The 27,802-nt window shown below is 41.8% G+C and overlaps 1 protein-coding gene across 4 annotated transcripts in view; it reads left to right on the forward strand.

Annotated features, from left to right (window-relative positions):
• Positions 1–27,802, forward strand: part of DDHD2 (DDHD domain containing 2) — a 1,375,691-nt gene that overhangs the window by 556,825 nt on the left and 791,064 nt on the right. For all 4 annotated transcript variants that reach the window (XM_044084314.1, XM_044084317.1, XM_044084316.1 and 1 more), the window contains exon 9: positions 18,929–19,137. In XM_044084314.1, coding sequence (XP_043940249.1) covers positions 18,929–19,137 — 209 coding nt within the window. The remainder of the gene's footprint in view (positions 1–18,928; positions 19,138–27,802) is intronic.

Raw genomic sequence — 27,802 nt, forward strand, 5'->3', positions numbered from 1 at the left:
GCCTGGTGAAAGCGCGTAGTCGTTTGGTACTTCTGTGTTTGTTGGCGTATTAAAAGTGGAAGACAATCGAATTTTTCTCTGGTGACTGTTTTTTATTATTTTTTTGTTTACAAGTTTGCTTTTTCCGTTTGGAGTATCTTACTTTTATGAGTGTAAAGACGACCAGTTTTTAATGTATGACCTCACTGAAGCTTTAAACAAGTTTTTTTTATTTTTAATCATATGATTATCTACATAAATACTCTGGTCACAAATTGTGATCTATCATAGTCAAAGTGTGAGATTTGGCACCATTCCCGACATTCATTACTGTACACTTCTTAAGGTTAAATTTGAGATTGTGAGTGTCTGGCATGTGGGCAGTGCATGTAACATTTCTGAACCTTGTCATATTAGTTTTTTTGAATATTTAGCAAATTTATTGTAGCATGTTGAGTTTGTGGAGGGAGAAGAAGACATCAACTTCTTAAACAAAAGTGGTGCCCAGGCAGAACTCTGGGGCATCATATTTATAAATATAAGTAGGAGTTGTAACCAATTTCTTGATTTTACTGTGAAGGAACATTCACTCATCCAGTTTTGAACCCAATTAATAATAAACCCTTTGATGTGACAGCTTAGTAAGGTTTGCAGGGCCTTTTATATGGGACTGTCTGAAGTAGCTTGGTCAAATCAGTGTAGACAACATAATCTGCAACACCATCATCTAGGATATCAGCAGATAGACCACATAAGCTAGTCAGGGTATGTTGATCCATGTTTGACAGTTCTCTCAGGATAAATGTCATAAATTTTAACAAGACTTGTTCAGAGCATGTAACTGTTTTGCTTATAAGGGTTATATGTTGGTAATTCTTGGCAATGTTGCAGGATGGGTACCAGTAGTTAATCCTTTCAAATCCTAGGTGCAAAGTCTATCAGTAATGATTGTTGAAACAAACTTATAATAATATAGTTGATGGACTATCTGTAATAGGTGTATCCCTAGATTATAAAGAAATGTTGTCAGCTGAACCCTTTGCCATACATCTAACATGCTTTTATGAAATTTTCTAGTTGTTGATTATAAATGCTACTAACTTAAGATCTGATGTTGTCAATTTTCATTCTGTCCTCAGTTGTTGAGTTTAGATCTAATCCAGGAGAACTGACTTGGCCGTTACTAAAGCGTGTGGTAACTAAAAAGCTCTCGAGCTCCTACCTTACCCATAATGCACAAACCCCTAACATGCCCCAGATTTTCTCAAAAGACGTGGCTAGCCTTAGCTCTCAAGCGTTGGTTATCTTGTCTGATAAGGGACTTGCTGGCTTCAAAAACAGTCCGAAGTGTGAGCATAAATTACCTCTTTCTGATGCCTACACTTTGTGTTTATTGTTTAGGCCATCAACACTTACAGGAGGATTGTTGTGTTTGTAAAAACTTTAACCTAAGCAGACAGGAGAAATTAACTTATCTTAAAAGGATTTTTCTCTTCTTCATTTGGAGAGGCTATTGCTGGGCTTCAATCCCCCAAGTCTAAAACTAAAGAGACTTTCTCTAAGTCTCCAAGACTGTCCACTTCTTCGACTCTCTCATGGGAGATGGGAAAGAAGAAATCCAGATTGGATTTGAAAGTTGCTCAGATCCAATCCCCTTTGAACCTAACCAGAAAATCTTTGGATCCAATTTCTCTGGATTCGAAGACTTTGCTGAGGACAAAATATTCTCCTAGCTTAGATCTTGTTGCCTTCAAGGGTTCCATCTCCTTTCTTGAGAGACATAATTCCAGGTCACAATCCCTTGCTTCGACTTGCTCTTCCAGAAGTGTAACTGAGGAAGATGTGGACAGAAAGATGAGGAAATTCCTCTCAGCACAGATACAGATGTGTTATCTCAGTTCTTACCCCCTCAGGTCAAGGAGTCTCTCCATCTGTGACACCTCCATTGCCTACTCCTTCTCTGGTTCCAGTTGTTTCATTGTCCCTGGATCTGAACCTCCTGGGTACGTCTGGCTCAGTATCTTCAGATCCGAAGTCTACTCTGAATACACTGGCTCTGACTTCTTTGAATCCGGATGATTCTTGGACCCAAAGCTGCCTTGTCTGTTCTGGGGCGTTGGAGTTGACACTAAGGTTTTTGGTGACTTCTCTGCCCCTTGGAGCTTTGGCATTGGATAGCTTGGCTCTGACCTCCTCTTCGGGGTGATTGCTCTTGAGGGGAAAGGGAAGCAGCAGTCCAGAAGCTTGCCTTCTCTGAGCCAATGTCTTCATTCTGTCTGGAGCTGTCTGCCTTCGAAGTAGTGAAGAGTGTATTCTCTGCAGCAATGGGATGGACAGATCCACTCCCATTGGTTCTCCAATCTAGTTCCCAGATGTCTCTGCGCCTAGAGCCACACCATTCTGTGCCACAGGGACAGACAGCTCAAGGCATCCAGACCACCCAGCAGGGTCTTACAATCTCTTCTGACACTTCACTGGAGCATCCCACTGAGGAAGTTCCTCGCAAGAGAAGGTGCAAGAAGAGGCAGTTGGAATCTCCACAAGAGTCTGCCACCAGGGATACTGATTTCAATGAGGGAGAAGGGTCCCAATGATCACCTCTGGAAGACTTCTTGTTTGGAGACATTCTTGAGATCCTTAAACAGAGAGGTGGTTGGTCCTCCAGCAACCCTTCACTGGAGGAGTCAATATTTTCTGGAAGTCTTTGGAGCTGGCCCATCTACCTCCGGGGTTACTCCGCCCACTAAGGGGGTTGCAGTGGATGCCAAGGTCGTAGAGGCAGCCATCAAAAAGGAACTTACTGAACAAAGTTCATCTGCTCATCCCCCTAACAGGTAGTCTAGGGTGATGGCTAGATTTAAGAAGCGTGTTTATGCATCAGCAAGCTTTGCTCTTTGGTCACTGAACTATTTGGCACATTTTACTAGGCTACAAAGGGACTTGATCAAGGAACTTTCAAAGTCCCTTTCAGGGATCATTACTACTGAGGCTCAGTCATCTGTGGCCTCTCAGCTACCCTCCAATCCATTGCAAATTCATCCATAATGATGATTATTTTATATGTAACCAAATGTGCCTCAAGAGCAGCTGGTTCAGGCATAGATATTAGGAGACATGCCTGGGTATGCTTATGTGACTTTACGTAGCCTTTCAAATCATCGTTCATCAGCTCCTTTTTTGATGGCAGTTTGTTGTTTGACCCAAAGGTGAAGGAAGCACTCTGCAGGTGTGAAAAGGATGGAAAGACCCTCTCTGCAATGGGCATTCATTTTTCAACCCCCCCCCCCCCCAAAGATCCTTTTCTAGGACTTAACAGAGCAGTCAGAAGATGTGATTCAGAAAATCCCAGGGTCCTTTCCAGGAAACACACATGGAGCTAGTTCCTCTAGGGGCAGAGGGGCGAAATCAAATGGACAGTGACACCCTTGTGGCAGAGGAAGCCCACCGAACTAGGGGTCCTGAGATTCTTTCTCTGACACAGTGCTCCTGAAATGAGGCCTGATTGCCTCTCTCTAGAGGCAATCAGGGGTCGACTATCATTACACCAGAGAACCTGGCTAGATTTAAAAAGGGATACTCTGGTGCAGAGGATTATTTACAAAAGCTCTATAATTTCCTTTTCCCTGCCACCTCCAACTTTACACAGAATTCCCAATGTTCCACCCTGTTGAAGCAGCAGTAGAAGTACAAAAGCTGCTAGAAAAAGAGTCATCTAGGAGGTCCCACCAGACCAAATAGAATCCTGAACTTACTCAATATTCTTTTTAGTGCCAAAGAAAACAGGGGAGGCCAGTTTTGGATTTTAGCATTCTAAACAAGTCAGTTCAATGTACAAAGTGTCGGATGGTTACGTTTCTGTCCATTCTACCCTTTTTGGGCAAGGACAAATGGATGTGCTTCATAGACCTTCAGGATGCATACTATCACATAAAGATGAACAGGCAATCCAGAAGATATTTAAGCTTCTGGCTAGGAACTGGTCACTATCAGTAGTGCTCTTTGGTCTCACCACAACTTCCAGGGTGTTCAAATGCACGGCAGTAGTAGCAGCTCACCTGAGACTGCAGGAATTCTGAGTGTTTCCATATCTAGATGATGAACTCATTAGCTCCCTGACCAGGCATCTGCTAACAAGTACAAAGGATTGGGTTCTTCAGATTTATTCTCATCTAGAAATGACCATAAATTACGAGAAGTCTCATTTACAACCAGCTCGAATCTTGGAGTTCGTAGGAGCAGTTTTCAACACAATATTAGTGACAGCTTCTCTTCCTCTTTCAGGAGTACAGACTATCAGATTCCAGATTATTAAATAATTTGCAGTACTAGGACTTCAGCCCGCTTGATCCTTCAAGCCTTAGGATCCTTGTAAGCTGCCATAACCTTGGTTCTGTAGCCAGATTTCATGTGAAAATTCTTCAGTGGATGTTAACAACACAATGGTCGATTCTTTACTAGCGCATGTCAGCACAAATCAATATCACTCAGGCATGCGGACATACCTCTGGTGGTGGATTCAGTCAGATCAGGTTCTACAAGGCTGTCCTTTCATTCTATTTATTTTTATTTATTTATTTATTTACATTTGTTGAGCGGGAGTGTCCGACTAGATGCAAGTCAATTTTCAGCAGATGCCCGGGGAGAAAAGTTCCACAGTTAAAATAAACAGACAGTAGTTACATTGGATTACATAGCGATTAACAATTTAACATAGCAATTACTTACAACATATTTACAGATGAAGAACATAGTACATCAGTAGACAACTAGAATCTTTATCTGTGAAGTACATAACAGACATTAACAAATGTTACAATAAAAAGTTCCTGCTGTATAATAAGTACTAGGCTTATGAGCATCTGAGCTTGCTATAATCAAGGTAGTTAGTGGAGTGGAAAGAAAGGTAGTGGTTGGACGGTGTGGGTGATATTAGAGTGGGAGTTGCAAGGGCATAGCCAGCATGTTTTTAGGTGCGCTTTTAGTAAAGTTTTGAAGTCTTCCCCCAGTCCAAGGCCATAGTGACCACGGACACTTCCCAGATTGGGTTGGGGGAGCATTTCCTAGGGAAAACACTCCAAGGCACCTGGTCACCCGAAGAGGCCATTTGTATATCAGTCTTGTAGAGATGAGAGTGGTGCTCTTAGCATTGCAGGCCTTTCAAGATGCTCTCCCTTTAGGGATAATTGTGATACAGTCAATATGTCAGTAGTTTGATACATCAACAAACAAGGAGGAACTAGGTCTTACCCCTTGTGTTGAGAAGCACTGAGTGTGGTAATGGGTGATCTCATCCATCTGCTTTCTCATAGCAACATATATTCTGGGGAAATCCAATGTGATAGCAGACAAACTGAGCAGGTCCATTCTTCCTCCTCACGAATGGTCTCTCAACATGGAAGTGACAGCAATAATGTTCGGTAAATGGAGCCAGCCTTGCTGCAACCTTTTACTTCTCCCCTAAACAACAAATGCAGCAGCTACTTTGCCCTAATTCCCCCTCCGGGGATATTACTGAGGGATACTCTACTCCACGATTGGAGCCTTGGTTACCAGCCAGTTCTCCTAACCCCAAAATTTCTGCAGAAAGCTACCAGGTTGAAGAGCACGGTCATCCTTATTGCACCTTACTGACTTCACCAGATTTGATTCCCCTTTCAATGGCCTCATCTACTTTACCAACCTTAGATTCTGTATCCAATTCCAGACTTCCTGTTTCATCTAACAGACATGGTTCATCCGGGTATCTCAAACCTCAAGCTAACAGTGTGGTTTCCCTGGTTCCACTAATAGCCAGACAACTTGTGCTTTCTTCCCCATTCTGTTGTATTCTTTTATCTTCCCATAAGCCTTCTACAAGAAGACTTCACACAAGTAAATGGAAAAGCATACTTGTATTTTTGGCATCAATTTTTAATAACGGCGCTAACCTCTCCACAATTAAAGTTCAGTTAGCAGGAATCTCTAATTTTCATGTTGGATTTGAGAATTCTTCTGTGACCTTTTCTAAACTTTGTAAGGCATTTTTGAGAGGCACACACCTACTACGACCCCCCTATAAATATCTTACTCCTCCATGGGATCTGAACTTGGTACTGCAGGCCTTAATTCATTCTCCCTTCGAACCAGAAGACAAATGTGATCTTACGTTCTTGCCCTGGATAAGTGTTCTAGTGGCCATTACCTCTGCTAGAAGAATTTCAGAACTTCAAGCATTGTCCTGTAAACCTCCCTACTTGATCTTCCATAAGGATAGAGTCACATTACGTACCCAACACTTCCTTCCTTCCTAAGGTGTGTCCGAATCTAGTTATCAGTCCATTAATTTGCCAGTTTTGTTTTCTTAAATTTGAGAATAAAGGGGAATACATGTTACATCTATTAGATGTTCACAGTTATGTTTTCACTTGCATAAACAAAAGAAATTAGAAAAAACAGATCTATTATTTGTGTCCTTTGTGGACGCTAAGTTGGGAAAACCAGTTGCAAAGGTAACATTAGCCAGATGGATAAAGAATTGAATATCATTCATTTACAACAAGCTGGGTCTAAGATTACCAAAACCTTTAAGAACCCATTCAGCTAGGTCCATGGCAACTTCTTCAGTGTTTCTTCCTAGGGCTTCCATGGACAAAATGTGTGTGGCTGCAACATGGGCCAATCCTCATACCTTTATCACTCATTACAAACTGGATCTGGTCTTGGGGGGAGGGGGATGAGCAGCCTTTGGCACAGCTGTGCTAAGAAATATCCTTCCTTAGAGTCCACCAAGAAATTTAGGTAGCCGGGGATTCTGTCCCAACAGTTGAGGATAGAATGAAAACTGACAACATCAGATTAAGAAGTTGTATACTTAACATAACGTTCCATCTGTGTTGTCTGTTTTCATTCTTCTTCAACTTCCAACCCACTAACCCCCCTGACCTTGTTCAAAATGGATTCATGAAAGAATGTTTTGTTATAAGGACACTACTGTCCTTGATGTTGTGCTCCAGATATAGTTTCCTCTATATTTTCCTTTGTTGAATATATATATATATATATATATATATATATATATAGATATATATATAGATATAGATTAGATATAGATATAGATATATATATAGATATATATATATATATATATATATATATATATAGGTTCATAGGTTCATACTAGGCTATCTGCCCGAGGGCATTTACAAGCCTAGCCCATCGTTTTGTGGCTTACGCCACCCCTTTAGTATGGGGAACTATACCCATTATTTTGCTGTGCCTCTGTCGAGCAGTGACACTGAGGTAATCCCTGGGGTATATCTGCGATCTCCCATCCATTGGTCAAGATTTCTCTTGAACAAGGCCAGCGAGGTGCTCTGCCTCACATGTACCGGGATTTTGTTCCACAGCATAGGGAGTCTTTGGGTGATGAATCTATCCCTCCAGCACGTCCTATTAATAGCCGTGTCGAGGTTTAAGTCTCCGCCCTTGTGGCTCTGATGGATCTAGATTTTTGAGGTGAAGCATATTCATCAAATCTGGGTTTGACATGGCCTTGTATGTTAGGCAAAGGTCACCTCTGAGCAAGCGGTAAGCGACTGAATAGAGCTGGAGTTCTTTCAGTCGGGCAGCATAGGACAGATTTTTGAGACCCTTTATCCTTTTGGTGAGGAACTTTTGTGGCCTCTCCAGCTGCTGCAAGTGTCGGGTCAGATACATTCGAATGGGGCATTGTACTCAATCATTGGTCTGATGAGTGATGAGTAAAGGGAGACTATGACCTCCCTTGATCTAGATGAGAATCCCTTCATGATAAGGTGGGCAATGTAGAAGGTCTTCCTGACTACTTTAGCTACATGGGTGTCGAATGACAGACTACTATCAACCTGGGTCTCCAGGTCCCTGATAACTTCTTCTGTGCTCAGTGGATTGCCACCTATTTGGTAGCTAGGGGTAACCTTGTTTTTCCCGAAGGGTATGACTATGCATTTTTGGCATTTAACTTTAGGCCGTGGCTCTGGCACCAGTTATCCGTTTCTGTGAGACCCTTCTGAAGGATATCTGTGTCAGATGTGTTTTCTACTATGGCCCAGTTTGCAGTCATCTGCAAACTTTGTCAGCCATAACCCTCCTGTGTTTGCTTGTACTTGGAAAAGTAGATGCCAAACAAGAGTGGGCCCAGGACTGAGCCCTGTGGGACACCACTTGTGACAGGCTTTGAGTCTGACATGGCGCCAGCAACTCTGACCCTGTGGGTTCTGTCACTCAGCCAGTTTGCAACCCATCTTGTGATGTATGGGTTAACATTTAAGCTGATGAGTTTTTCAATGATACCCGAGTGGGGTATTGTATCGAAGGCCTTAGCCAGATCGAGGTAGGCTGTATGGACTGCCTTTCCCTCATCAATGGCTTTGGTGACTGTTTCAAAAAGTCAACCAAGTTTAAAAGGCATGATCTGCCTTTGACAAAGCCAAACTGGGTTGGATCCAAAGTCTGCAAATTCCTATGTCTTTATTTATGAGGTCCATTATGATCCTCTCCATGGCTTTGCAGATAAGGCTTGTCAAGCTAATGGGCGGTAATTTCCAGGGTCGGTGGAGGCACCGCCTTTGTGAAGTGGGACCACAGTTGCAGTGCGCCACTCCTGGGTGCGTATCCAGAGGTAAGACTTTGATTAAACAGCTGTCCTAGCTGTGGGTTTAATTCCTCATTGAGTTCGTGGAGCACACAGCCGGGGACACCATCAGGTCCCATGGATGCTGTGTTTTTGCTTTGGAGAGAGCAGTTCTCACTTGGGCTGGAGATGTTTGGGGGCTGCAATCGTTTGGTATAGATATCTCTCCTTTGGGGAGGGGAGAAGTTTGCACTGAACCTGTCAGCCAGTATGTTGGCAATGTCTGTAGGATCAGTAATCTTCACATCATTTTGAACTAGTTCTGAGCATATCTGGGAGTTTCCTCCTAGGTTTCTAACATAGCTAAAGAAGGCCTTATGATTGTCTTTTGAGTCTTTAGCTATTTTTCTCTCAAATTTGCTTTGGATGATTTTATGAGAGCTCTTAGTTTTTACTTATAGTGATCAAGGGTGTCTTACCTTTAAGGATTTTGCTCTATCTTGTAGTAGCTTCCTCCTTTTGTTGTAGAGTTTGTTTATGGCTGGGGTCCACCAGACTGGACGCTTGCCTTTGGTACAAAGAGTCTTTGTTTTGCTTGGGATTGCCTTATCCATGCAGTCCTGCAGGTGCTGGTAGAAGGCATTTGTAAGTGATTCAGCGGCTTGAGTACTGTTTTCCACCGGTTCAGGGGCCTTAAAGGAGACCACACTAGTCTTTAGAAGTGTGAAGTCAGCTTTTGAGAAGTTCTTTACTGTGGTCTTTTTTATTTCAGGTGGGGGTGGGATGAGGACCTCCAGAGAGATTAGTTTGTGATCTGATCTCACCAGTGAGGGGTATACTTCCGGTGTTGAACATTGTGCTCCCATGTTCGTGATGATGAGATCAAGTATGTTATCTCCTCTTGTGGGGATGGTGACTAGTTGTTCCATGGCATTTGAGTTTATGAATTCCAGGAACTTTTGGGCTAGGGTGTTTGGGCTTGAGTAGTGTTCCCAGTCTATATTAGGGTAATTGAAGTCACCTAGTATGATGGTGTTTGGTGATACATTTATCCCCTCTAGTGTTTTCAGGAAGGCCATGTGAGGTTCCTGAGTTTGTGAGGGTGGCCTGTAACATGCTACAATTTGCAGAGCAGTCTTGCCTACGGTTAATTGCACCTGGATGGTCTCCGATGCATCATGCGTTGCCACCAGTCTTGAGGTGTGGGTGTCCTTGATGAATATGGATACCCCTCCTCCTTTCTTGGTATTGTCCGGATTTTGTGTATTTAATTTTAAACCTATAGTATGTATACATGTGTGTGTGTATGTATGTATATATAAAATGTGTGTACGGTTTACTGTTGAAACCTGGAAACTGCATGGGTCACCCGGTCACATGGTCAACCCGATATCCTGAATCCGGAACAACAAAATTCTGGCCAGGTCGAACCTGAATACATCAACACATGTAGTTCGATGTATTCAACATAGCAGGAGGTGACGTCAGTCACCCATGCTATGCACTTTCACGTACTGTGACATTCCATAGTCAACAGTATGTGTATTTCACTGTTTTTCAGGGGAGGCATGCCGTCCTGCACCCCCTTCAACTTATATATACCAACTCCGAGATCACACTACAGTGAGGAAATGTGCTAATTCTCTGTTCCTCATTGAACTGCGATCTCTGTGCGTAATGCTGAACTCAGATACTTGAACTGTACTACCCATTCGCTGTAGTGTAGTCGATGATGTATTTTGAGTCAGTATTCTGCCTGTTGGAAAACTGCCTTTTGACTCCATGCCAGTCAACAACAGTGACTTTGTGTATTTAATTTTAAACCTATAGTATGTATACATGTGTGTGTGTATGTATGTATATGAGTGTATGTGTATATATGTGTATGTATGTGTGTGTGTGTGTGTGTATATATATATATATATATATATATATATAAGTACACACAAATACACACACACACACATACGCATATATATATATACACATACACACATGCACACACACGTATGTATATATGTGTGTGTTTTAAAATGTCCTTTAAATTAGCAAGCAAAGATCTAGGGTACATTATGGGTAATGGAGGAGCTTGAAAGCTTTTTAGTTACCTCAAGCTTTAGTAACAGCTTAGTCAGATCCAAGGATTGGATCTGAACCCAACAGTTGAGGAAGAATGAAAATGGAAACACAGATGGCATGTACATAACTTCTTCTTTGTATGTGACCTTGTTCTGGCATACCTTATTTTTGTTAGTATGCAGTGGACATATATGTTCTCGATAGAGTATTTTGGAAATAATCAGTGTACTAACGAGTGATGTTTCTGCTTTCCACATAACTTCGCAATTTTTTTCCACCATTATAGAACAGTGTTATGATTACTACCTGACTTACTTGTGGGAACATACACCTGAATGACCCTATTTAGCTTGTTATAAAATTTCTCAGCAATTGTCGGCATTACAGTCACCATCTTACTCTGTCAGTCACTGTTCTCAGCTGTTTATCATATCATAGCTTAGTAATATTTCTTAAATAGCGTGTTCTTTAGCTCAACTTTAATATTATTTAATGGTATAGCACACAAGATACTGATGAGACCCAAATACCCAAATTACCCCATTCATGTAATCAGTCAGTACTAGTTAAAGTGGTGTCAAGATAGTTCATGATGGCATCTAGAAGGTTTCCTTTCCAGGAAATTAACATTTTGTTTGTAACCCTTTTGTAAATTGTGCTTTAATAAGTTCCTATCACTCTGTCTGAAGCTGGGTGTTTCAATTTATTAGCAGTGCATTTAAGTCTTCTGGTAGACCAGAACAAGATTTTGGTAAATATAATTTGCAAGTCTTGCTAAATTCAAGAATTGCTTCTGGGCCAAGATTTGGACCTTTGCTAAAGCCAGCAATTGTTAAGTACAATGTCCTGCGTTGTATTCACATTAAGCCCAGTATTTTGGTTGTAGCAATATACAGCCAAATAATTTGAGTCTAGCTTATCTGTGATATAGATGGATATACTGCTACCCAGTTTATTGGTCTGTGGAAAAACTGAAGGGTCCTTATCTCAATAACTATTAGAATGCTAGCTTCTGTATTCTGAAACAAGTTTTTGTTAATGCTTGTGGTGTTCTAGGATTTTTTTATTTATCTTTGTTTACCAGGAAAGTCTGACTGGAATAAACCCTTTTTCAGAGGAGGCCTGGGGAGAAAAGCACCACATTTAACACTGTTTTTGACATATATATATATATATATATATATATATATATATATATATATATATATATCAAATACAGTTACATGTTATCAGAAGGAATACAGAAGTATAGGTAAGTATTAGGGTTGCCAGCTTTCTTTGTGGCTAAAACCGGGCTAAGGTCACAACCCTCTCATCACCCATAACTCCACCCATTCCCACCCCCTCTCCCATCCATGTGCCACCCATTTTGTGGCATCACAATGACATCAGCTGATGGGAACACCCTCTTTTTCTGTTCCGGATGCCTGCTTTCAGCCAATTTAATATGCTTTTCTGTAAAAAAAAAACATAGTAAATCAGCCAATTTAACAAACACTGATAGTCCGTTTCCTTTTGTGAAACAGAATAATGGAGTTTGTACAGTGTTTTCCTGACTACCAGAGGATTGATTTGATTTGTGGATAGTCCAGAAAAAAAAACGGATAGGTGGCAACAGGGATGATTTCTAATTTACCACCTACTGGTCAAAGTTGTGCTTAAATAGGGCTAGGGATGGACTCTGCTTCACATGGATGGGAAGCTTGTTCCAGTGCATGGGGACCCTCTGAGACACATTTGTGTCTCATCAACATGGCCTATTTATGTCACAAGCAAAATTTAAATCCTTGGATCTAATGGTTCCTTAACTCACATTAAATAAGAGATCTTTTCAACAGTCATTTAAAGTACCACTTTAACATGCCTAGCTTCAGTAAAATAATGCCACCACAGTCTTTTTATTAACCAGTTAGGCCTGATGTACAGCCTTTTTCAGGGGCAACCAGGGAGGAATGCCTGGTTAAGTGACTTGTTCAAGGAATACAGTAAGCAAACGAGGGCTAAAATAATCAAAATCTGTACCACAAGAGTTAACGTTCACAGCCTTAATCCTCTGTGTCAATTGCAAAATGATCTTTTTTATATATCACAGCTGCATGAACAGCCAACAATGTAATGACAGGACAGGCAGTCTAATTGTTATACAACTTCCCAGTCTAATCATACCTCTCAACTAAAGTCCACATCTCAAACTGTTCCAAACTGAAAGAGTCCCTCACACAGTTACATATTTTTTTTAATTAATATCCATGTTGAACACTAAATTATTTCCTCAATGAACATTTTGTCAAATACCTATCAACTGTCTAAACTTTTACAAAATATACAGATTTTTGCCTCATATTTTAGGTATGTTCCTCATAAAATCTGTGGATGTTATGTAGTCCAATCTCGCCTTCATTCTTAACCCGTGGGTTCGGAGCCGAACCTTGGCTCCGACTTGGCCATACTCTAGCTCGAAGTCTTCAATTGGCTCGTGGCAAAGAGGTATCCCATCATGCAACAGGTCTATTCCCCAGGTCTCGTTTGATGCTCGTTAAGCTTAGACATGGTCTCGCTTTTGGCCGTGGCTAAGTATATTCTTTATAAAATTTTTATAAACTGTTGTCTTGTTGCTCGAAAAAGCCATTTTCATAGCTCTGTGTTTGTGGTAGTGGTGTTTTACTGCCTGTATTTTTTTCTCTGGCTTTTTCTATGCCCTTGTCTAGCTGTTTGGGTATCCCATTCATTTCCTTTCCCCATGGGCTAGGCCCGTTTAAGTTAGAGGACCTAGCCCTCCCCATTGTTTCTGTGTGGTCTTTGGTTTGGTGCTCCATTATGTTAGCATTTAGTGTTGTGCCTGGCTAGTGGTGCTTTCCTGCCTTTGTTTCCCCGGCCTAGGCCCGTTTGAGTTAGAGGACCTAGTTCTTCCTGTTGTTTTCCCACCGGTTTCTGGGCCGTTTGAGTTAGAGGCTCTGTTTCTTGTTAGTTGGGTCTAGTGCGTGTACGTATTAATTTGTTCCTTTCAGCATGTCCAAGGATCTTAAGGAACACAGGCCTTCGGGCTTTAAAAAGTGTGTTGAATACAGCAATAAAATGTCTTTAACTGATGGGCAGTCTGTGTGCATGTACTGCTTGGAGGGCTATTCACCTCCAAGAGTCCTGCTTGTTTTGTCATTCCTTCAGTCTCTGTGTGCTATAGGAGAGGAAAAACAAGCTCATTTTGAAAGGACTGCTTAAACACTCCTTCGAGGAAGACTTGGCTAAGTTCCAATGCATTATCCTGTCCAGCTAAAAAGGACAAAAAGCCTTCCAAGAAGCGCTCTCCGGCTCAGTCTGTTTCTTCTGAGCCATCAGAGAAAGTTGCTAGAACAACTTCTCCTTCTTCGGTTCCATTGCCCTCTGTGCTGAAAGAAGGTAGTCTCTTGACTAAGTCCGTATCGGCTCCCAGCCTTTCGGAGCCACGGTATGATTTGCAAGTATACACATTTTAACCATCCTGTGAGCTTCCTAATTGAAGCTATTAAGTGGTTAGTAAATGTTCTACATTTTTCTCATTTATACCACATCATGAGAGCAGGGGTATAGCTAAGCATACATACTCAGTTTACTCAAATAAATACACTTTTTCTGAGAATCCCTTGGAAACTTCAACACTCAAAAAGCACAGAAAGCTTAGAACTGTGCCAGCAAATGTTTAGTGTACAAAGGTATACAGAGAATGTTTGTGGGAAAGGAATACACATCTAAAAATAACTTTTTATGGGAATAGATGGTAAAAATTGAAAATAAGGTGTCATCTTCTATTTATTGGAGCTAGCATTTTGAAGGTTAGGTACATTTTTAAAATGATAGGTGGGAGCAGGATGCAGGACAACATTAGGTTTGAGTACAAAATGTAAATTTATAGCTACATCCCTGCACGAGAGGCAGTGTCCCACATTTTCGTGGTGAAAGGTTGAGAGTTACAGGTCTAGATTTAATGAAGCGATATTTGTTTTATACATCAGAGCTGCAAAAACTGCTGGGTGTAATTGCCAGGACAACCATCCTACATGTTGTAAAGCTACACAGCCTAGCATTTCAGCACTAGTCAACTCTTGTATTAGTTAAAATGTAAATGTTCTGTAAGAGCATATAATGTGTATACACAACTGTTAATTGTCAAAAGGTCTGATTTGTTTGGAGCTTTTCTCCCATGGCCTCTGTTAAAAATTGGTTTATGGTCCAGTCGGACTTTCTCGGTTAACAAATGTCAAAAATAAGTAAATTTTTTTCCAGATATCCTAGAGCTGTGCCGTAAAGATGCAACAGTCAAAATATGGTTAACAGACTACTTTAATATTTAACTAAAAGTTACCACGATGTTCCACTGCCTTTGACATCCTAGTCATGAAGATTATACACCGCACACATACTACCCTAAAAATTAAGTAGACAGTGACAGTCCTCGTTAAATGATACCTACACATAAAAGACAGAGATAAGCTGAACCCATAACACAACAAAAATAAAGTATGAAAATTTCAAACACGAAACCGAGTTTCAACATTTGCAAAGATGCAGAGTAGCAGGATGTGCCATGTGCTTTAAAGCAGAAGCACAGACAGCAGTCTAACAACATATGTTTTTTTTATACTACAGCTCATAAATACACACAAATTGTGCTCAAATACTACACTAAATGTACAGAGACATGAACATACTTCTAAATATATACAATACTTTGCAGCAAGAAACACCAAAAATTTCAAATCATTTCTCTCTAAACCTGAACATCAGCTGTCTATTCTTCATAAACATACCTCTGAATAACAAGCAGAAACAGATAAAGACAAATATTTCCTTTTCATATGTACTAGTTTAACTTCTCCCACCGTGATACAAATTCCCCATATCACAGTCACTTTCCAAACAGTGTCGAAGATTAGAAGCGTCAGACCAACCGGAAACAGTTGTGAAGCATTACTGGGAAATGTATTTTGTTTTTACTGCCGCACTCTGTAAGTAAATCCGGAAAAAGGTATGTAGTGGCACAAAACCGGACTTCACGTGTCTGGTTTTGAATGAAATTTATAACCGGACAATTTGTCAGAAAACCAGACAGCTGACAACCCTAGTAAGTATACATACACGAGAGAAAAAAAAGCTTTACAATAGCTTAGATAAACATAGTTTTAAAATACAGCATATACATATCTTGCATAGGTATATATAGTGCTAAACATTCATTAGACACATGCACAGGCTTGTATCTAGCAAAAGAGAGAGAATTGCAAAAGATACTGTAACAGTACCCGTCATTTCTAGCAATTAAAGCAATGAAAAGAAGGGGCAGCTTAACTATGGAAGAATTAGAAAGGGGGGAATGTGGTTGATAATGAAATAATAGTATGATATGTTAGTAGTAGAGCAACTAGGAAAGTATTGTTGCATTTATGATTGAGAAGAAAATTAGTTAGGAAAATGAGAATGGCTGGGGCTTTTCGGACCGTTATAAGGAGTATTAGTTTTGAATAGATGAGGAGAGAGTGTGACGGGGGGGGGGGGGGGGGGGGCAGTGAGATAGTTTTTGATCTAAGACTGAGTCACTGAGTCTTGTCACTTAGAGCCTGTTATTGATGTAATTTGTACAAAGTTACTCCTTGTGGTTTAATGAGTATATTTCTAGCTGATGGAGAGAAAAAAAGTGGACCCCCCCCCCCAAGTATTTGGACAAAAGAAAGGAGGCATGGCCAGACAATTTATTCTAGCTGGGAGCTGAGCAGTAGCAGAGCCAATTTTTGCTTAGATATTGTTTTAGTAGTAACCTGAAGTTATCTGTCTTTTTTATTTGTAGCTGGGTAGAGTTCCAAGAGTTAATGACTTGGTGGGAGTATAGAGAATCCCCAGCATGGACAGGAGAGATTCGTTACTTGACTGTAGAACTGTAGTATGGCTGAAGTATATTTTTCAGTGATGGTCACTTTTCAGGGAAATTAATTAATTTATGGATTATTTTTTCTTGTGCAGATCTTATTTTATTCACATTAGTTTTTCTGTAATTACTTCTTATTGAAACCCTACTGAATCAGCTTCTTTTAAAAAAAAAAAAAAAAGCTTACAAATGCATATTATCCTGGTGCATGAGAAGACATTAATCAGATGAATCTGTTGGGAACAGAAAGGAAAACTGGGTCAGAAACACTTAGGTTGTAGAGAAACTTTTATGTACACTGTCCCTTGCTATATACCTTTTCTGTCAGGAGATGCAGCAACTGTTTCCTGTCCTGTAATGCTGCAAGCAGTCATTTCTACAAGTACTTAATCAGACTTTTCCTCTTTATTTGCTCCCCACAGTCATTAGTATCTCCCTCTTGTTCAGTGGACCCATTCTTCATCACAGGGTAAGGGAAGATTGGCAGTGGCCATCATTCAGCCATCAGGGGTTGTTAACGATTATCTGTTTTATAACTCTGTCCCACGCCGACACTCTGTAAAGTATCATGGATGGTTGTGCAATGGTCTGACTGCAGAGAATGTCCCCCTCACTTCCTGAAAATGCACTCCCTTCAAGCAGCCGTCCCCCTCCCCTGTAGCTCAAGCACTGTTTTCCCTAGTCTCTTGCAGGGGAAATCCTCACCAAATCTGTGCACCCCTGAATGCACTGTCCTCCTTGCCTTCTGGGAGAGATGAGTCAGACATGCTTCTTCATTCCTTCCCCCTCTGTGCCTCACTTCTCCAGTACTGGGGCTGCAAATCAACCCCCCTCCCCATTCTGGGGTCATAGTCAGAGCTGCATCCCTCTATACCACAGAGCCAGACCTACTGTATCAGATTTCAATAGTAAAGTAAAATACCAATGTCCACCACTGTCCTCAGCTTTCTCTTCAAACTGATTCTCCACAGTTAGTAGTATGGCAACTCTATTTCGTGAGAAATAAAATAAATCCAGAATCTAAGGAAGAATTAAAAAAACACACAAATTACAATTACCAAAACTGCCTAATGCAGTCAGTTTTTTCAAGTGCTTAAAGAGCTACTAAGTATTGAAAGCCCAAATAGCAAAGTCCAAAATCACACAGTTCAGAGTGTTGCACTGGAGATCAAGATATTACGAGTACCTGTTGCAAATAGAAGATCAGAGCAAGCAAAGGAATACAGAAGTTTTACCAAAGCTTCGTAACTCAAGTTGCTGCCAGAGGAAATAGGTGTAGCCAAATAATTTTAAACGCTCTTTGCTAAGATCTTAGTTTTGTCTTCATATTTTGCAGTACTTGTAGATTCTAGGATTTGTTCACAAATACATGGTTTTAATTGTTGATTTATTCAGAAGCAGTCAGCACAACCATGAAGAGTGACTACTAAGAATGACACTATCTACTTAAATAGCTTAGAGGTTAGCCATGGCCAGTAAGAATGGAACTTTGGGCTTAAAGTACTTCAAACAATTACATCCTAGGCAGTACTGGGTTCTTTGAAGAACCTAGACTTGAGAGAGCAAGTACCTTGCTCAGTTTATTTACATATGTATTTTTGTTCATGATACTATTGATCTGTCTTGGTGTGAGATTAGCATTCATTTTCTGTGGAATAGAAAAGCCAACTTTGCCGAGGTTACCTCTCAGATTTTTGTCTTATAGTTTTGGTCCGTTTTTCATAAAGTTATGTTTTTTTGGCAAATTAGTGGCAAATCTTTTAAGTCTGAAGTTAGAAAATAATGACAGACATTTGAGTTGCAGACTTCATACCCTTCAGAAAATTCATGCTAATGTAAAATCTGTTATTCTATCGACTTTCTAAGTTTGTAAGAGCAATATTTAAAAATTGTCTCTATTTTAGAGCCTTTGTCCTACTTTTATTTATGACTTTGTCCATATTTCTTGCTCTAACAGGTTGAGAGGTAAGCAAAGGTACAGTTTTTACTTTATACTAGATATTAATTTTATGTCTGTAAAAGTTGCAGAATTGGGAAACGAAAACTACCTGTTGTAAACACTTTACTGCCAGAAATGTCAGTGGCCATATAACCTGAGAGAGCTCTCAGTGCAAGTATGAGAATTTATCTTTGCTTTTGTATAGGGATTTTTGCTGCCTTAATATTCCTCTTGAACTGATATTTTCTCCATTTTACTGGCATTAACATATTGTGCATCAAGTTGTTTAGTCTGCCTTGACAAAGAATGTTGCACATGATGAAAACATCTGGATGTATGTTAATAGAGATATCACTGCGCTGGAAGAATACTTTATTTCGTAATGTCGTACTTCAAATGTTGATTCTTTTTACTTTTTATCTAAAATTAATTTTGTTGTTCATAGGGATATTCAAAGAATAACATTACCAAGTATTGGCAGGCTTCGAAATTTCACCAATGAAACCCTTCTGGATCTCTTTTTCTATAACAGTCCAACCTATTGTCAGACAATCGTAGATACTGTCGCTTCTGAAATGAACCAGCTCTACGTGATTTTTCAGCAAAGAAATCCTGAATTTCAAGGAGGAGTTTCTGTTGTTGGGCATAGTTTGGGTAAAAAAAGAAATGATCTTCGTGCTGTATAACTGTATCTTGCTCATAATGCCTGACTTACACATATCTAGTGACTGTTTGTTTAATTCAGTTAGTAGAAAAGTACAATCTTTGTCTTAGCCACTAAGGTTTCTTCTTTATAAGTACCAGACATCCCCCTAGCTAAGCATGCTGCTGTTCAAGAGCTGTTGTAACCTGACAGTCTCGTAGCATATTGTTCAGTACTTCTTGGGCTCTGTCATGCTTAAATGGATGTGTAGCCCCGTAACTTACACTGGTGGCATTGATAGCATCATCACTTATGGTTCTGGTTTGAGCTACAACAGCCTATAGAGAAGGAAAGGGAAGCCAGATTACCACTATAGGTTCACAGGTAGGTACTAGGCTATCTGCCCAAGGGCCTAAGTAAGCCTAGCCAACAAGGTTCCATGGCTTACGCCACCCAAGAAAGTTATTTTCCTGTGCCCCTGTTGAGCAGAGCCACAGAAGTGATTCCCCGGGGTGTATTTCCTATTTCCCATCCACTTATCAAGATTTTTCTTGAGTGCTAATGAGGAACTTTGTTTGACATAGATGTGAAGCTTGTTCCAGGGTATGGGAAGTCTCTGGGACAGGAATCTATCCCTCCAACATGTCCTGTTTATTGTGGTGACAAGGTTTAGGTCCCTAGAGCATGTAGCTCAGAGGGATTGGGATTTCTTTAGGTGTAGCATGTCCAACAGCTCTGGGTTTGACATAGCTTTATATGTTAGGCAGAGATCACCTTGGAGTAGGCGATATGCTACAGAGCAAGGCTGGAGTTTTTTGAGATGGTCAGTGTAGGGCATCTGTTTGAGGCCAGTAATCCTCTTTGTGAGGTACTTCTGTGGCCTTTCCAGCTGCTGCAGATGTCTTGTGAGGTACATTCCAAAAGGGGCGTTGTACTCGATAATGGGTCTAATGAGTGTCAAGTAGAGGAGAACAATGACCTCTTTTTTCCTAGATGAGAACCCTTTTGTGATGAGGTGTGCCACGTAGAAGGATTTCCTGACTACTGTAGGAGTATGATTATCAAAAGAGAGACTACTGTCCACCTGGGTCCCCAGGGTCTCTTATCACACATTTGGCGTTAAGTAGACTGCTGCCTATGTGGTAGTTCATGGGTACAGAGTTTTTACAAAAGGGGATGACAATGCACTTTTTGGCTTTGAGCTTGAGGCCATGGCCCTGACACCAAGCATCTGTCTCATTGAGGCCCTTCTGTAGGATGTCCACATAATTTGGGGACTCAACTATGGCTCCTAGTTTGCAGTCATCTGTGAACTTAGCCAAAGGCTTTCTGTGTTAGCCTGTACTTCAGAGAAGTAGATACCAAACAGGAGAGGTCCCAGGACTGAACCTTGTGGTACTCCACTTGTCACTGGTTTGAAGTCAGATTTGGAATCTGCAACGTTTACAGTGCGGGTTCTGTCAGTGAGCCAATTGGCAACCAATTTTGTGATGTATGGATTTATACCTAGTTTCGTGGGCTGTGTGAACCACCTTACCCTTGTCTACAGCTTTGGTGACTGCCTCAAAGAAGTCTATCAGGTTCAGGAGGCATGATTTGCCTCTCACAAACCCGAACTGGGTGGGGTCCAGAGTTTGGAGGTTACCAATGTCTTTGTTTATGAGTTCCATGATGATACGTTTCATGGCCTTACAGACCAGGCTCGTCAAGCTAATAGGGCAATAGTTCCCGGGATCAGTGGTGGCTCCCACTTTGTGGAGTGGGATAACTGTTGCTATATGCCATTCAGAGAGCACAAAGCCTGATGTGAGACTATTATTGAACATAGTGCTTAGGTGGGGAGCCAATTTGTTCTGAAGTTCATGTAAAACGCAGCCTGGGATGTTGTCCAGTCCCATGGGATGCTGTGTTTTTGGCTTTAGAGAGTGCAGCTTTTACCTGCGTAGTTGTGATTACAGGGACTCTGCATTCTTCCTGTATAGATATGGGCCCTTTAGGGGGTGAGAGGAGGGTAAAGTTAGCACTGAACCTATCTACCAGGATGTTAGCAATATCAGTTAGTTCTGTAATGTTCATGCCATTGTGCTGTAACTCGGAGCAGATCTGGGTGTTGCCATTGAGATTCTTGACATAGCTATAGAATGCTTTGTGGTTGTCCTTAGAATCACTGGCGAGGCGATTTTGTTTTCATAGCTAGTTTTTGAGTCTGACCAGGGAACTCCTTCACTCATGGGATTTTACTGTCTTTTGCAACAGTTTCTTCATTCTGTTATAGAGTTTGTTTATGGCAGGGGACCACAAGATTAGCTTCCTTTTTTTTGGAGGATAGTGTCTTGGTTCTGTTTGGGATAGCGCGCTATACATGCACTCGTGTAAGTGCTTATAGAGTGCATCTGTGTAGGATTCAGCAGTCCTAACTGTATTGTCCATCTACATGGGTGTCATGACGTTTGCCACTTCTGTCTTAAAAAGCATGAAATTGGCTTTGGAGAAATTTTTTACCATGATGTCTTTAATGGGGGGTGGGGGTGGGATGTGGATATCTAGGGTGATTATCTTATGGTCGGATCTGACCAACGAGGAGTTGACGTCAGGTGTGGAACACCAGTCACTCATGTTGGTAATGACTAGGTCTAGGATATTGTTGCTCCTGGTGGGGGTGTGGATAAGTTGATCCAGGGCATTGGAATTTATGAATTCCAAAAAGCGTTGAGCGAAGGAGTTACTACATGGGTAGTTTCCCCAGTTAATGGTGGGGTAGTTGAAATTGCCCATTATTAGGGTGCTTGGTTGAACCCTAATATTTTTCAGTGTATCAAGAAAAGAGTGGGAATCCTGGGGCATGGTGGGGGATCTGTAGCAAGCTACAATTTGGATTGCAGTTTTGCCCAGAGTTAGTTGGACTTGGATAACTTCAGATGCATTATGCTGAGCAACTAGCCTGGAGGTGTTGATATCCTTAATGAATATGGACACACAACCGCCTTTGGTGTTCCGGTCCAGGTTAGGTGGCCGAAAAGTATGGTATGAGTTATAGCCTGGTAATCCAGGGGTGCTCTCTGGAACCTTGAACCAGGTCTCAGTCACTGCACAGATGTCGATGTTCCCCATTTTAAGGAGTGCCTCGAGGGCGTGCATTTTGAGATTTAGACTTCTAGCATTGAGTAGCATTGCCCTTAGTTTTTGCTTGCTTGTTCCTGTTACAGTGGTAAATTTGTCATTTGAACCTTGCCTAAAAAGGGCGCACTATAGGGGCAGCAAGAGTCTTAGCCAGTATCTGGAATCCCAGGTGTGACAGGTGCAGGCCATCTCTGGCAAAGCATCATGATCTGTCGACCATCTCGTCCCAGGCAGACAGATACTGGATCCCCTTCGAATGACACCAGAAGCTTAACCAATTGTTGAAGTCAGTCATTTTGTCCTTGTACTGCAGTATCATTCTGGGCGATGGCAGGATGCTACTCAGGGCTAGGGTCATACCTGCCTGGACTACAAGATCGGAGAGCTCTTCCATGTCTCTTTTCATGTAGTCCATGTAGGTACATCTCAGGTCATTCACACCAACATGGACAATGACAGAGTCATATTTGTACTTTTTGTGGAGTGACCTGAGTGCGTGCGTTATGTGGTGGATCCTGGCACCTGATAGGCAGCTGACAGTAACCTTCTCCTTGTTTAGCCTGGTGAGTGGGACATCAGTATGCCTGACTGTAGAGTCACCTATGACTAGTGTGTCGGGTACATTGTTTTGCCTTATGGGCTGTGGTTGAGTGGCATACTGAGTCTGTTGGCTATGTGTCATTTGGGTTGTGTTGGGGAGATGGAGGTTGCTTGCATTTCTGCTTTGGAGGTCTCTGTTGCTTGAGCAGATTATTATTGAGAGCCTCTGCAAATGTTTTTGTGTTTCTATGTGTGGATTTTGGTGGTGAAGGTTTATTGGGACTATGTGATGAGTGTGCTGTGGTACAGGTGTTTACATTCTCCTCTTGACTGCCAGGTTCAGTCTTGGTTGGAGAGAGAGCTTTACCTCCAGTTTGGCTAGATAAGTGCATCTCCCACAGGTTGTGGTGTTGGGCGGTAGGAGGAGAGGGTTGTCTGTGTACATGAGGCAATTGCTACATTGCCCCAAGATGCCCAGATTCATCAGATAGACAGGAGAGAACACTAGGAGCTGACCCACGTGCCTGAATAAAAAACTACTTTCCTCTAGACAAGTGAGGAAAGTGAGTATAAGAGCTGTTTTTCTCTAAACAAGTGAGGAAAGTAAGTACAAAAACTGTTTTCTTCTAGGTAAAGAGTGCTGTAGTAATTTGTAGCTTATTTTGTGCTAACAAGTTCTGAACAAATGCTGAGCATGAATAAGCAAATTCAAGTGCTAAAACTAAGAATCTGTACCTGGATCTTGTGGTAGATAGGCTTACCTAGTGCTCATCACTCCCACTGATAAGCTAGTATGCTTCCCTCCAACACAGAACACAGAAGGCATCATAAGAGATCAGGTTCATAGGTGTGTACTAGGTAATGGCCCTGGAGCCTTTACAAGCCTAGCCCATAGGATTACCCTGGCATCGTGCCACCCGACCTTAGTTTCCAGTGCCTGTGTCAAGTAGAGCCACTGGAGTGATCCCCGGGGTGAATTTTCTATTTTCCATCCACTCATCAAGATTTCTCTTGAAAAGGGGCAGTGAGGCGGTCCGCTTGACATGTATGGGAAGTCTATTCCATAGCATGGGCAGTCTCTGGGTTATGAACCTATCCCTCCAGCTTTTTCTGTTGATTGTGGTAATGAGGTTGAGATATCTGGAGCGTGTAGTGTGGGGGGTTGGGATTTCTTTAGATGTAGCATTTCTAACAGTGCTGGGTCAGACAAGGCTTTGTAAGTCGAGTAGAGATTGCCTCTAAGTAGGCGATATGAGACAGAGAATAGTTGGAGTTTTTTGAGTCTGTCCATATAGGACAAGTGTTTATGGCCCAAGATCCTCTTTGTGAGGTATTTTTGCGGCCTCTCCAGTTGTTGTAGGTGTCTAGTGAGGTACATGCCAAATGGGGCATTGTACTCCATGATTGGCCTAATGAGGGAATAGTAGAGGGAGATAATGACTTCTTTCTTCCTGGATGCAAAACCCTTAGCAATGAGATGTGCCATGTAGAAGGACTTTCTGACCACAGTGGAAATGCGGCGGTCAAAAGAGAGGTTGCTGTCAACCTGTGTTCCCAGATCTCTTATGGCGCCTTCTGTGTTCAGTGGACTACCATCGATGTGGTAATTCATGGGTGCCAGGTTTTTCCCAAAGGGGATAACGACACATTTTTTGGCATTGAGCTTAAGGCTATGGTTCTGACATTAGTCATTGGTCTCAGTGAGGCCTTTCTGTAGGATGTCAGCATCACTTGGGGAGTTAATTATGGCTCCCAACTTGTAATCATCTGCGAACTTTGTCAGCCAGAGTGCTTTTGTGTTGGCCTGGACTTCAGAGAAGTAGAAACCAAACAGGAGAGAACCCTGGACCGAATCCTGTGGGATTCCACTTGTGACTGGTCGACAGTCTGACTTGGGAGTCAGCTACTTTCACACTGTGGGTTCTATCTGTGAGCCAGTTTGCAACCCACCTAGTGATATAGGGGTTGATGCCTAGCTTACTGAGTTTTTCTATGATTCCTGAGTGGGGAATGGTATCAAAGGCCTTGGCCAGATCAAGGTAGGCTGTATGAACCACCTTGCCTTCATCCACAGCGCTGGTGACTGACTCAAAGAAGTCAACCAGGTTGAGCAGGCATGATCTACCCTTCACAAAACCAAACTGTGTGGGATCCAGAGTTTGGAGGTTCCCTATATCTTTGTTTATTAGGTCCATGATGATGCGTTCCATAGCTTTGCATATCAGACTTGCCAGGCTAATGGGGCGATAGTTCCCAGGGTCTGTAGTTGCAACTCCTTTGTGGAGAGGGATGACTGTAGCTGTGCGCCATTCGATAGGAACAAAGCCTCTGAGGTAAGGCTGTGATTGAACAGTGCACACAGATGAGGTGCCAGTTCACTCTGTAGTTCATGTAGAACACAGCCAGGGATATTCCTATAAAGGAAGTAGTGCTCTTCCACTGAGGTGGGTAATGTTTAAGAAGATGGGAAGGAGGAGAAAGGATTAGGTGGGTTCCATATAATATTGTACCCCCTTTGTGTACTAGCCTGTTTTCAAAGCTTAGTGTGTGATGTTTACAGGTGAGAACTGAACTAGCAGACACAATGGTGAGGGATAACCTGCTGTCACCAGTTGTCTTGACAGATTTGTTTGACAAAAAACATCTGTAATCCTGTCCCACCAAGAGGAGTAGACAGAGCACCTTGGCATTTTTTTGGAATCACTAGGTTGCAGATGGATATACTCCTACAAATGCTGGCTTCATGGTAGTGGCAGATGTAGAGCCCTGACTGTAGGTGCAATGACATGTTTTTTATTAACAAAATGAAGGAGAGGCAGTTCAGTATTCTGCATGACTGCCACCTTATAGAAGCTAGGTAATATAGCAGCAGAAGGACAAAGAACAGCCTGGCAATCAGCTTGTTAGTTCTGTAGGGTAAACAGCTTGTAAGTATGTCTATTTGTGTGTGTGTGTGTGTGTGTGTGTGTGTCTGTGTCTGTGTCTGTGTGTGTGTGTGTCTGTGTGTGTGTCTGTGTGTCTGTGTGTGTGTCTGTGTGTGTGTCTGTGTGTGTGTCTGTGTGTGTGTGTGTGTGTGTCTGTGTGCGCGCGCACGTAGGCACAGACACATTAGCGGGCCCACTTCACTAGTGTACCTGTTGACCACCATGGGGAGGGAGATAGAAGTATACAGAAAAAAAAATAAACAGAAACTCAACTCATATCAGATGACAGCTGCAGTCCCTGACTTTTGTTTTATTTTACTGGTGTCCTTGCACACAGGGGGATGGTGGGTATGAATGGATGAGTAGGCACTGGGTCTCTGGTCATTGGATGGATGGAGCCAAAAATATTAAAAAAAATGTATTTTAGTAAGTCATACAAGAATGAACAGATCACCTGGATCCTGCTTTTGAACAAAAGTAGCATTGCCCTGTAGTATGAAGGCTGCCAGTTTGTATCGTTTCCCTTGGGTGGAGAAGGTGAAAGATTGCAGTTCTTGGGATTAGGTATATGTAGAAAGCCAAGTATGGAGGCTTTAGTCTTTGTAGATTTTTTTATTTGTTTTCGTGTTTGCTATTAAAGATACAGATTTGGCTCAGATGTTCTTTGGCCAGCTAAGGCTGCTGACAGAGCAGGACAATTTGGACAGAACAGTTCCAGTATGCAAATTGTCATTCATAGGTGGTTACTAGGCTATTGAACCAAAGTCTTTATAAGCCATGTGTACCCAGTATAATACTAGAGAAACCCAATATAAGGATCATGCCTAAACTTGAGATCTTAGTCAGCAACGACTGCCCATATATAGGAGGGTGTTATATGAAGTCCCTGGAAAGAATTTATGGTTTCCCATCCAGTCATTAAGGCTATGGTTAAACAGGGTCATAGAAGGGCTCTGTTTGATGTGAATTAGTAGCCTGTTCCAGAGGCATGACAGCCTCTGAGAGACACATCTATCTCTCCAGCAGGTCCTATTTATGTCGCAGGCCAGGTCAAGGTTCCTGGAGTGGGTGACCCTTGTCCCATTTAACTTGTGGATGTGCAGCATTTCCATTACATTTGTGTCTGAGATTGCAGTGTAGGCCAGGCACAAGTCTCTTCTATGTAATCTGTACACAACTGAGTACAATGATAGTGTCTTCAGTCTGTCAATGTATGACGTGCTGGAGACCCTGAATTTTCTTGGTTAGAAATCTCTGAGGTCTCATAGTTGCTACAGGTGACTGGTAAGGTACATATCAAAGGGAGCATTGTACTCGATTACTGGCCTGATAAGGGTTGAGTATAGGGAAGTTATGACCTCTTTCACTCTTGAGGCATTGCCCTTGCTAATGAGGTATGTAATGTAGAATGCCTTCCTTACCACACTAGACACATGGTGGTCAAAGTTTAGGCTGCAGTCAATGTGCATTCCCAAGTCCCTCACTACTAAATTTTTACTTAGGATATTGCAGGGATGTCGTTTTTACCGAAGGGGACAATATTGCTATTTTTAGCACTGAGTCCATGGCTTTTGCACCAGTCACTGGTTTGCGTCAAGTCCCTCTTGAAGTATATTGACTTCATTTGTGGATTCAATGATTGCACCTAATTTGCAGTAGTCACCAAGCTTAGTCAGCCACAGCCCATCTGTTCTGACCTGAACTCCTGAGAAGTATATTCCAAACAATACAGGCCCCATCACTGACCCATGTGGAACCCCACTGCTGACAGGTCTGCTGTTTGAGAAAGTCCCCAACTTTGATTGAGTGTGATTTGTCAGTGAGCCAGTTTGCAGTCCACCTGACAACATAAGAGTTGATATTCAAGTGGTAGACTTTATCAATGATGCCCGAATGTAGGATTGTGTCAGAGGCCTTGGCTAAGTCAAGGTGGGCTGTATGTACACATTTGCCTTCATCTATGTCTCGGGTGATGTTTTCGAAGTAGTCTTCCAGGTTTAACAAGCATGATCTGCCTCTGACAAAACCAAACTGTGTCTGATCAAGGGTTTGGAGATCACCTATATCCTTATAAGTTCCATGATGATTCATT

The sequence above is a fragment of the Protopterus annectens genome, chromosome 9.part0 (genome assembly GCF_019279795.1).
Source record: "Protopterus annectens isolate FY-2018-M chromosome 9.part0, PAN1.0, whole genome shotgun sequence".
NCBI classification, from domain to species: Eukaryota; Metazoa; Chordata; order Ceratodontiformes; family Protopteridae; genus Protopterus; species Protopterus annectens.